Here is a 12,786-nt window from a genome sequence, read left to right as displayed (position 1 = left end):
CGACAATAAAAGTTAACCAAAAAAGGAAGGTTTTCAAACAAGTGATACTGTCCCTGGTTTCCACAACAGCTCTGGCATTCTAACCTCTTAAGAGAATATGAATACTGCATTTGTAGATATTACCTACTGTTTAAATGCAGATCAACCACGATATAAGGCTATTCACCACCTTTTAGCCAAAATTCTGAAAAGAAATCTCTGAAGAGGGCTCTCAATAGAACAAATTATATTCATTCAAATCAAGTCCTCTACATAACAACCATGTATTTTCCCATTTGTAAGCATCAAAAGAAAAAAGGGGAAGGTAACAGCTAATTTATGTTTACTTCTTTCAGATTTTCAGTAACCTTACTAGACTGAAAATTACCTAAACCACAGATACAAGTGTTTTGTGAAGTCATTAGCCAAATTACTCTAACACACACACACACACACACAGGTAATATAGCTTTAGATAAAATTTAAGAGATCCCTTTGAACTTCTAACTGAAACCAAATAATAAAAGGTAGCTTTACTACCAAAAAAGCAAGCATTACAAGGTATTACTAATTAAAAATATTAAAGACATTTTCCTAAAACCATTCCACCTAATTTCCAAACAACTTCATCACCTTCACCACCAACTTCACTGAAAACAGAACTCACCACAGACTATCTACTGAACAGATCCAAGTTTTCCCTGACTAATAAACACCCAGGAACGCATCACCACAAGTACAATATATATCCCTCTCAGTAGATTAACACTCCTGAACCCCCTAAAATGTTTCATCCAGTGTACCAGATGCATCTGGGAGAGTTAGCCAAGCAAAAGTAGATCACTGCACAATGAACTCGGGCACCAGCAGCATGTTTTATTATTCACAGAACTCATTACTAGCATGTCTTAAAACAATGCTATTCAGAGGCTAACTGCAGACCAGATCCTTAAGAGGGAGGTATAAAGCTATCAAGTATATAACACTCACAGAATCTATCAAACTTTTATTTTGGGTTTATGGTACACTATAATGTCTCCTTTTTAATGCCCACATAGCTAACAAATTTCACAGTGTCTTCCTGTTCCCCACAGGAGATTAGCATTATCACTTCTCATTAGCATCCTCACTTCTCATTAGCATCCTCCCCTGTTCCAAATACCGTATCTTCTTCTAGATGGTCTTTTTGAACAGCCTCAACCAAATCTTCAAGCAATTCTTCAACAGTTGCTTTACTGCTTTCAACCTTACTGCTTCTTTCCAAGATCTGACAAGGGGTCATGCATCCAAATGAACATCTATTGTAATTATATTAGCTGGTCTAGCAGAAGATGTTATCTCTACACCTACAAACTTCTCACCATTGCCTGTAGACTATCACAACTACACTAAACATGACCACAACATGTATTTACATTAACGTTATCATGCACACTCCAACTTAGGATCCCACTTTTGACATCCCAGAAGTTACAAGTTATGACAGCAAATCCAGCTAGGAGGATTCAAGCTCCTATGGTCTTAAGCCATTTTTTTGGTTTATTTAACTCAAAATGAGACATAATGAGAACAACCATAAGCTGCATTTACTGTTCATGTTAGATAAAATGCACATATATTTGCCTATTTTATATGAAAAAGACAACTTTTTTTTTTAATTCCTTCTGTAAAGAAAATTACACATTTATCAAGCCTAAAAATCTAAGTGCTTTATGCAGATCACACTCTTCTCAATAACACAACCGTGTCCTGGAATGAATACAGAAAAAAAACGTTGTTGTTGTTCATTATGTTACTTCCTAACCTTACAGACCTTTTATAATTCCCAAGAAAAGAAACTGTGTGAATTAACAGTAATTTATTGGAGAAAGTATTGAAGTTTTAAAAAAATAGGAAAGCAAAGATCACCTTTGAAAAGGCAGCTAGCCATTAACAGTTCATTAAGAAGATGGAAATCATCTAAACTTCCAAAAGCACAAGGCAAATTTCACACACAAAGTTATAAAAAGATGCTTTAATACAAGAAAAACACCAATTATCATGGGCAAGTTTCTGCAGCACTTATAGAATGACTCATACAAGAGCTACTTACTAAGAATTAAAGAATCCATCTCTATTTGGATAAACTTTGAAGTCTCTCACATAGTCATTAATAAGTGATATCTTTTAATTTGCACTTTAAAAAAAAGAATGTAAAATTAAGTATAAAATGATGGCAACCTGTAATTGGACTAAAATTTATTATAAGTGAAGTTATTTTAATAACTTGCATAAATACATATTCAGGATGGAAGTCACTGAGTAAGTATTGGAACTGGTGTTTGACAAAGTGCTGAAAAATCTGCTGCAGTATAACCTCTTCTGCACTTTTCAAAACTTTCCATACAATGTTTAATTCACTGGAGCTTTGTAAAATGACTTGGAATTGAAAAGGTAAATGTTAAATACCCCCTTTTGTTTGTAAATTGTGAAAGTATGAAGAAACAACAGCTATTTATTATAAGAGCCTGAATGAAAAAGCAACCAGAAAGAAATCCATTCAATTAAACAGAGGACCATTTTATATAGTCATTATAAAAACCAGTTTTCTTTAATAAAAAACCCTGTTAAAATACATTATATATTTAATTTTAATCTAAACCTAGATAAAATCCAATAAATATCAATTTCATACTGAATGCAGAAGTTAAGAATCTTAACATATCCTAAAAGTAGAGAACTTAAATATACTTAGCATATCTTCTCAGTTTAAAAACCTACCCTATATTTAATGTAACCCTAGGCGGTAACAACCTACAACAACTTACTATCTATCCAAAAGTCAGAATCTGTTCTTTAGGAAAGGAGCTGCAAAAGAGATAAAAAAAATACTGCATATAAAATGCCAACAATATAAGGCTTCCTATCAGTTAATACAGTCTAGAATACTTTGGTCTGGTATATCCAAACTACTTAAGCATGAGGATGAGGCCTGGATTATATCACTACTATATTAAAGTAAGCAGGAGATGCAGCATGTCTGTGTTACTATACACGCTACTGCGAGGTTAACACAACATTAACTTCTTACAAAGAACTCTGTGCTAGTAAATGTTCATCTCAAAATGGAATCTAGATGGTCCTAAATTATCAACACAGAAAATAAGGTCTTTTTTTCAAAGCCTCACAGTATTAAATACTAGTTCTATGCTGTTATTTACTCAGTTCTTAACAGTATGGTATCATAAACAATCCAAAGTTCTGGCTGAGGTAGGTATTTCATTTAACAGCTTTTGAAGCAGATTCTTCAGCACATCTGAAGACTGCCATTTCATAAGCAAGTTTTACACTAATGTCTAAGTTTGAGCACAGCACACCTGAAGTCAAACCCTGTACACAGGCAAGTATGTGAACATGCTCACTGAAAAAACAATGATGATAAATTATGCTGGCATTCTTCGGATCAAGTATAGACACGAGAATGTACACTTCAGTATGTATTAGAATGTTTCCAGGGGTTGAAAAAAAAAATATTTTCATACAAAGCGTATTTCAAAGCAACTTATATATGTCAGGATTCTCTATACCCTCCTAAGTTTCTTTCAAGTCTACTTTCTTCATGAGGTAGTTCACCAACTACCAAATCCAACACCTAAGCAAACACAAGTTTGTTTCTCACTACAACCAGTTTCCTTCTCTATTCAATTTCCCAGTCTACTCACAACACTCTCAAACACCCACAACATGTCATCCACCTGTGACATCCTTCACTACCATTAATTAGGAGCAACAAGCATGTCAGCTAGCCAAATGGTCCATCCGGGTTCACTTGCCAACCAACAGCACCACTCCGAACAATAGAGGACCAGGCACGACTGCCTGTCCATATGAGGGAAGGCAGGCTTGCCTGTCTTCTACTATCAGATTATAAAAGGCCATCACACTTGAACTCTGACTCTCTCAAATTTCATTCATTGTGATTAATCACATTATTATGGTCTCAACCTTCAGGAAATTGGGCTAAAAAAATGCACACCATCACACAGTTCTAAGCTTGGAGAAAAAAAGAAAAGTGTACATGACAGACATTACTGAGCACAGTAATAAAAGACATTCACTACTGCGATAAAGGTAGTGCAAGGCCCAGATAAATTAAGCATTATTAGGGCACAGTGAGCTTCAAGGGAGCATCTGATTTTAAGCTTTCAGCACAGTAGTTGCTATGCGACAACAGTCCCACTGCATAAGCAAGAGCCTCTTTTCTTTCAAGAGCAGCTATATAAATGGCAGTACTGCACTAATAGCTACAACTATTTCCAGCACAAATCTAGCATGACAGCAGTCACTTAAACTGTCTCTTGGTCACCCTCAAATTATATGATCATGAACTGAGATGCTATTTTATGACACCAAGGTGCAACAGAGCAGCCTTTAAAATACTAATGAATGACCAAGCTTAACTTTGCTCCCTAGCTACTTCCATGGTATCTTTCATAAACCTGATCAGTTTACTTAATCCACATTTAATGGATATTAATGTAACAAGATTAAAAAGTGTAATATCACTCTAATTTATGGTGAGTTTGATAAATATGATTTTAAAAGCTATCCTGACTTTCCTAAATAATGATGTAATTCTCTTCTATTCTAGCAATTAAGTGGGAAAGCATTCTCCGCAAGTCAGATTCAGATCATTATCTTTTCCTCACAAAGGGTTTCTCCTGCATTTATTTACTACCTGAAATCTTCAGGGGTTTGCTAGTAATAGGCTCAAAACCAATACAGATAAATTCTGAAGGCCTAAGGTAACAGGTAGAATACTAAACAAAAGCCTATTCAAAACAATTTTAGACACATCTACTGTGGATGTCTGATTTGTACGACAAGGTAAAACACAACATGCATTGCAACTCCCGTATTTCACCAAAAAAAAACCCCAAAACAACTCAAGAGCACATTCCATTAGTTCATTCCTGTCATCTCAATTTTTCCTGCTATGCTCCATTTAACAATCGAGCCAAACAGCATCTTTTTTGAAAATAAGTTTCAGCAGAAATGCGTGCAGTACCATCATTTGGTTGTGCAGTGCTATATTACAATAGGCTTTAAAACACTGTGACAGAACTGCATTCAAATCACTGACCACCTTCAACTAAGATACAACACAAGCAAAACTTAACACAAGTTTTGAAGGAGTGTTATTTGCACTTCAGACATTCTTATGGGAAAAAAAAAAAAAAAAAAGAAGAGAATTTTCAGGTAAAAGGCTCTCCAAATTCCAATCAGACCTCTGAACAAGCACTTACCAGTACAGCAGGACAAAACATTCCCAAGATCTCAGATGACTTTCATTGACTTGATATCCTCAACAGAATGCCAGCACCTTAAAGAAATCTAAAACTGTTTCCAAATGCCCAACGTATTTCAAGCAGAGACTGGAAATATTCCTCCATTGAGCAAATCCCTAAGAACAGATATATATATATATATAAAATACTCCTTAAGGGGCTTTAATGACCTTCTCAGTCTATACCTGAACTTCTCAGCTTTCAGATTTTTAGTACTTATTGCTATTCAAAGAAAACACAAATATTTAAAATTTTAAAACTATAATAAGGAACAAACTATTAAAAATTTTATTAATTGAAGAGTTACCTCAAAAGTCTATCCTCTCATTACATTATTACTACCCTTATATTAGATAATGCAAAGTGTGCATAACTAACAGAAATAACCTTCAGTATGGATATTACAAATTTATCTTGATGCAAAAGCACTTTATCACCTAGTTTTATTTTCCCTTCTTCCTTACAATGTGGAAAATCCTTACTGCTAGATACAGTCTCAAGAAAAAACCTCTTAAGGACTTAAAACTACAGCTGTCCAAGTTATTGGTGTACACTTGCATTTAATATTTCTGAATACAAGAAGCAGCAATTAACAGTCTGCCAATAAAACTATTCCCTGCCTAAATCGGAATTGTGTTACATGGCCTAAATCAAAGTCTCACACTTAGGAAGATGCGAGTAAGATGACAAGACTTTCCACAGTAGCGGAGAAAACTCCACAAAACCAGAAGTCACCTACAGGTTACTCTGTTACTATATTCTTCTAGATAGAAATGGAGACATTTCACCCTTCTACTCAAACACAATCCTTAACTTAGCCTAGAACTCTATTATTTAAGTCCCTTGTGGGGGAGGTGGGTGGAATGAAAGGCCAATACATGTGCACAGACGATTCTTTTGAAAAAGCAATGGCTTTTCTTCTTCACAGCAGTTAATCATCAGAAGTAAGGGTAACAAAGACAGCAAGTGGCAATTTCCTATAGTTCTTCCCCATAAATCAATAAAAAACCCTCTGACACACTCCTCCAGCCCACCTTGTGTCCTAGATAGAGTTCTACAGTGACAAAAGCCAGTTTCACAGTTAGATGTATTTTGTGAAAACATGACCCTGAAATCACTACTGCCCTATGCAACAAGTTACAATACTTTCAAGAAGAAATCTTAGCTGCTTCATATCACAACTTGATGTGTAATTCTGTATGACAACAATGCCTGGCAATTTATTTCAGTCCTCCCATTTGTCCTTAAAAAGTAGTTTATCCTGCAATCTAAGCCAACACTTTTTCAAACTATTTTGTCTCATGCTCCCCCTAAATACTTTTACACTGTGTTTCAAATTAGCTTCTACAGCTGCATAAGTCCACCTTATACACTTTGAGTGGCACAGGTTACATATCCTAAGGCAAGACTATCTGGGGGGATGCTGGATTCTCATGTAGTACAGCACCCTCAGAACAACACAGCTACGATGCTCATTTTTTTTCTGAGCACTTGTCCTGGACTGAGTGTTGGCTGAACAGTTAGTAACTTGTAAAACTAATCCCAGCTCACAGTTTTACATTTCTGTCCTCATTCTATTACCCTACAAGTCTTCCCAGTAATGTCAGAGAATTACTCACACAACAGCATACTGCTCAATTTTAATAAGGACTAAATATAGGCTAGTACTTCAAGTGTTTACAGAGTGAGATCTGTTTGAAGTTTCAGTGTTAGAATCTCATGTTTGCACAAAGGCATCTTAAGACAAGGTAAAAAATATACATGTTAAATAATTATGTACCCTATGCCTTCATGGCAGTATTTCTGGAAAATCTGGGTAGCATTATTATCTTGCAAAGGCACCATCTGATTCTTAAGAGAGAGAGAGAGAGAGAGAGTGTGTATATATATATATATGTAAAAAATCTGCTGAGCATACTTCATTCTATACTGCTAGATGCTGTATTTGACAATTAATTCCTGCTCAAGTACAGTATGTTTTCATCTGCTATACCATTTCTCCAACAGTCAGGCACAGAAGTTGTAGATTTTTATTTTTTTTTAAACAGGGTAGACCACAGTCATTCAAGCAGTACAAGAAGATTACACATCATGGTATCTTAAACCATTAGAAGTACCTGCAGAAACCAAAACAACAGTACCTGTTTCTCCCACCATTTGACAGGAATACAACCTATTAATATATACTGATTTTGAGGAGACTAATTTCTTTTGGTTCATGTGAATGGCATCCATACATGCAACCTTCACGTGATGGGATTTTCTAGAATCTTGATTTTACAGTAGATGTATCTCCAACTCTGATGTACAACTGGGTTAAGAAACGTAGGAAAGTTAAAAGAAGCATTTGCCAAAAGAGCTTGTCCAGCTCTATTTCTCATCCCTATTCGTAACTGAAGGATCCTAGCAAGAACAGGCCATAAAATGAATGACTGATGTTGAAGAACTGGATCAGGTCTACCTGATGAAAGCATAAAAGCCAGCACTCAAAAGTCTACTGTTAAAATTTTCTACGCTTCTTTCATACCAAAGCCACCTTAGGGTGCAAAGGTAGTCCCAAAAAAAGTCATGTCACTTAAAGTCACTGCAGTGATGTTTCCTTACCACTAAGGAAACTTTTGCAAGTGTAGTAGTGTTAGACAATGTGCGTTACTTTGTACCAGCATCTCACACTGAAAATCTCACAGAAGACAATTCACTGACATAACTTGTTTCACACCATCACCCTGCCCAAGGTGGCACAATACCTTGCTACAGGTTGTGCTTAAACTATGCATGTAGACTGGAACAGCTATCCTGATATACTTTGTACATTTCTGATTATAAAAGTGTCTACAAAATGTTTCTAGTAGCACTGAAGTTGCTCAAGACCTTTCATAACAGCAGTACAGTAAGAACAAAGAGTTCATAGAGAGCACTGAAGCTACTGCAAATTGTATCCAGAACTATATCAAGCTTCAGATACTAGGCGCACACACCAAACAGAAAGGCAGACCCAAAATAAAGTCTAAGGAAGACTCCAGTACTCCATGTTCTGCCCTTCTGCTGCAGAACTGGAGCATCAGGACTGAAACAGACAACTACGACTTTTGTAGCCTCTGGCATTATACTGACTGTGGGTCCCTTTATCCTGTGCAGGTAAACCAAGCATGGATAGCGACTGAAACCAGACTATGGTAATGCCCAGAAAATTACTTCTATTCAGATTTGCCTGACAGTAGCCCCCCAAAACATAATTTTGTCTTCTGTGCTTTTCAAGTGGAATGCCAGATCTCACTATGTAATATAAACTTTTTTTTTTTTTTACAGGATCTTGGGCAAAACCAGCACTAACGAGCCATTTCAAACCAATGATCTGTGCCTGATGATATGACAAAATACCTTTAGACTGTCTCTGATCAGTACTATCTTAGTATGTTGCAATGATACTGGAGGAATTACTAAATACACCCAAGCATTCAAGATGTGAGAAATTACCTCCTCCTGCAAGAACTGCTTTAGTTGTAACAAAGTCCAGACACTTTACAGCCAGGGGCAGAGAAAGCAGACCAAGCCTGTGAACAAAGCCTTGCATGGAACATCCCTCCAGGACAAAGAGTCAGGGTTGGCTTCTTACCTCAGAGTCACAAACTCACAGATAGAAACAAAAGATAAAAGACAACTTAGCAGCTCTAGCTCTACAATTATTAGGCGTCTGGGACAGAAGCTAGAAAAAGACATTTAGGGAGAAGTAGACCAGTTTAATGCTTGAAAGGAAGAGGGAAGATAGACCACTCCCAAGAAAAATATATACCATTAATTAAAACCCCCACTTTACAAGCAAGATTTTTCTTAACTTCAAGTGATCCAAGTCACTGACTTACATATGCTTAGAAAATTGCTTTTCTTACTATGTGCAAGTGTCAGACATTTTACACATTTTACATTGTACCAAACCACAGGCCACAACCACAACTGGACCCGAGGTTGACAGAACTCCAAGTGGAACACCAAGCCAAAGCAACAATTTTCCCAAGAGCCTATACATATATGCTACAGACCCCATCTTAGTAAATCAAAAGGTGACTTCATCTCTAAGTTTTAACTTGTCATCTATGGCTAGCTGACTATACTAAATACAGCTGCATGAACACCTAGATGGATGTCTCTAGATAGTATACATCAATTTCTAAGTGTCTTTTCCTGGACTGTACATAACTAAGCTCATCAGCAAGGACTCACTGCTGTGACATTCAACTGGTCCATTCAGTCCCCAAGACTGAGGTTCTCAACACAATCAGAGCAAGCATGTGGGCACCAGCCCAGATGTTTCAGTTCAAATGAACAGACTGCACAATTCATCCCAAATGTAAAACTGAACACACCTGCCAAAAATGCTACCACCTATTCAAGTTTTACAGGAAAATAAAATTTTTGAGACCCTGTTACTTTGTATTTGCAAAGAGCACAGAGATGGTTGAAATACTTTGTCTGACATTAAATACATAGCCTTGATTCAGATTCTCAGCTTTCTTGGAGAGACAACTGAATTAAGGTCAAGTATGGAAATCCAAGTCAGAAGAACAGAAAGAGATCCTGAATGTAAATGTAAAGCTTTAGCACAGTAAAGCAGACATGTCAGATTATAACTACATTTGGCTGCAAAATACTGCTGCTAAAGAGTAGTTCCTAATGCCCTTACTTCAGCCACACAGTACTGAAAGTGGAAGTCATCTCAGTCTGATGCGTTCAGGTAAAATCACCAATACTCCACAGGCTCAAAACTGCAGCACTTCATTCTATGAACTCCTTTCCAGTAGACCTGCCCCAGCTCTCACCTCCAGTATAAAGTGAAACCTTAAATTCAGAACTATCACAGCACATATCAGTATCCTCCTTTTCCATTCACAGAATAAATTAAATCTAAGTTGGTCAAAGTATTTTTAGCTAGTAGCATCTTCAGCATCGTTTTTCCTATAGTAATTGCTATGAACCCTACCAGGGGAACAGTTAAAGCCTTATTTCCTTTACCTCCTCTCCTTATTGTTAAAAAGAAAAAAAAAATTAGTTAAGAAATATAACCTCAAAAATGCAAGACAAATATAGAACACAACATCAATACATACCTTCATCTACAAACACTATGAAGCCATACTTAAAAAGAGTGGCAGTCATCTTGATCAAGGCCCTCGGAACTTGACAGTTCCCCAGCCACAGTCTGGCATACTTTCACAGCAGGTCCAAAAAATGCAGCGTTTTTGAACAAGGAATCCAATCTAGTCTTGCTAGAACCTGCCCATCACCACTTCCTGCTTTCCAGCTTCCTCCCCAAAAATTAATTTATTATGGGTATATTCTATGACATATTGCACAAAGCTCACTACTACAACTACAAACACCTTCTTTTTTGTGTATTCCCTATTCCCACCTTTCCTGTAACAAGCTCAGAGCAACCACACATCAAAATGTTTCTCCATTGTCAAAAAAGCAACCGTTCTTGCTAGGTGAAGAATTTGGGATCCTGAAATAATTCTGAAAGCAGTTATTGATTATTTTATGAAAAGCCCATTAAATTCTTCCCAAGTTTACAACTTGTATGTATCAGACCAAGTGCTACAGTGAACTGGAAAAACTGCTAAGGCCCAGAATGGAGCCCATCAGCGACTGCCATCCCAATACAAGAAATCAAAGCCACCTGTCATGGGATATATGAGAGATAAATTCACAGTATGGCTAAAGCTGGTTTTAAAGACAATTCATGATTCTTAAAGCAGCACAATAGTCACAGGTTTGTCTGCCAGACAGGTTATAAAATTTGCCTAATATGACAGAGAAGGTACAAGACAAAACAGTCTCATTGTCATCCACTGGTATTCAAAGGAAGAAAACCAAAAAGAAAGTCCTTGTAGCTTTCTAACTGGTTACTGCTGTTGTGATGATGGTGCAGACTAAAAATCTGTTGCACGCAAAGCCATTTGCACATATTATTTCATTCAGTAGGAAGTCTTCCCAGGAAAAGTGATGCCAGTGAAACTAAAAAAGGTTCCTCTTGAGGCCCTAAAGGTTTAAATACTAAATATCTGCCAACAGAATAATCCAAGTATGTTGCTTCTTACTATATGGGTAAAGATACAGTAGAAAGCAGCAATTCCCTGGAGTTCATCGGGTTTTCCATGACAGGATTTGACAGTTTGTTGAACTTTAGATAACATCCCACGTATACACACTATGGCCTAAATTATAAACAAAACCAATATATAAACTTACAATATCTCATTAGTATGAGTACAATTCTTACAACATCACAAGTACTTTTCTTAGCAGTACTGCACTTAGCATGCCTGATCTGGCCTTTTAAAAAAGCAAAATTAAAACCACCCCAAACACTTTAATACAATCAATCTCTTGCATTTTGTCCAATCAGCTTTTCATTCCAAGAATGAAGCTTTTTACCAGTTTCATATTATGTTTGGATCTCCCAGCTTTGTCAGATACATAGCATAGTCCTTACAGCAAAGAGGAATTTTTGTTTAAAAAATCCCACAGAATGCTGACACTCTGACATCTACCCTTAAACAGAAAAATTAATCACATTTCAGGAAAAGAAAAACACAGAAAGGTCAGAAAAGACCTCCACACAGAACCAATTCTGCTGTCTTATAGCTTGATGACAAGTTAATATTATTTGGACAAACTTCAAGGATTTCATAAATGATAAAACTATAATTTAGTCTCAAAGGAAATACAGAGTTGATTGACAGTTTTCTCTTTTTCAGAAGTTTACTTTTATAGAAAGGAAGACCTCAAAGAAGGCTGATGGAGGGAGTACCTTATGAACACTTCTGAAATGTTCCTGGGAAGAAAAAAACTGGGAAAGAGGCATAGATCCAAAAATAAAGGAAGTATGGGTTCCACTTCCAGTTTTGGTACTTTCCATGGAACAACAGCCAAATTACCCAATCTCAGTGCTTCAGATCTCTCCCTCCCTACCACACCTCCTCCTTCTCTCTGCACATATTGTCTATTTCAGCTGTTCAACTCTTCATAGCTAGAAATGAATCTCAGCACACATTCAAACCAAACCTAACAAAATTCAGTCTCAATACAGTGTTATGTGCACAAGCCCCAATGAAATATAGAAAAGCTCCAACACACCTATATCAAAGAGATGGTTGCTACCTATCGGTACTAATAAATATCTAATCAGTAACTCATATGATTGAGAAGACATGTTTAGTTTGTACTTTTAAGACAAACAGGAAAAGCAAGAAAATCGAAGGAAGTTTGCACTACCTAACATAAGAGAGAAATAAACGTGAACTACATGACTATTTAGAGAGACTGGGCCGGGGGGGCCGCGGGGGGAATCAGATTAATCTGACCGGAAAGGAGGGAAGCGCCGTCTGCCCTGAAGAGCCTCCACCCAGAACGGGAGTCCCGGTGATTCACCCATCAGAAAAAGAAAAATCACGCCGAGGTGTGTGTAGGCTAGAACAGTAGC

General features: G+C 36.8%; 1 protein-coding gene across 1 annotated transcript in view; it reads right to left on the bottom strand.

Moving 5' to 3' along the window:
- Positions 1-1,261, bottom strand: part of LMTK2 (lemur tyrosine kinase 2) — a 30,143-nt gene extending 28,882 nt beyond the window's left edge. The window contains exon 1 of the mRNA XM_026859156.1: positions 1,110-1,261. Within this exon, the coding sequence (XP_026714957.1) occupies positions 1,110-1,261 (152 nt within the window). The remainder of the gene's footprint in view (positions 1-1,109) is intronic.
- Between the last annotated feature and the right edge of the window lie 11,525 nt (positions 1,262-12,786).

This window comes from Athene cunicularia (assembly GCF_003259725.1).
Source record: "Athene cunicularia isolate RWA chromosome 14 unlocalized genomic scaffold, athCun1 chr14_part1, whole genome shotgun sequence".
Classification (NCBI taxonomy): domain Eukaryota; kingdom Metazoa; phylum Chordata; class Aves; order Strigiformes; family Strigidae; genus Athene; species Athene cunicularia.
Note: the sequence above shows the minus strand (reverse complement) of the source record. Positions and strands in the feature narration are given on the sequence as shown.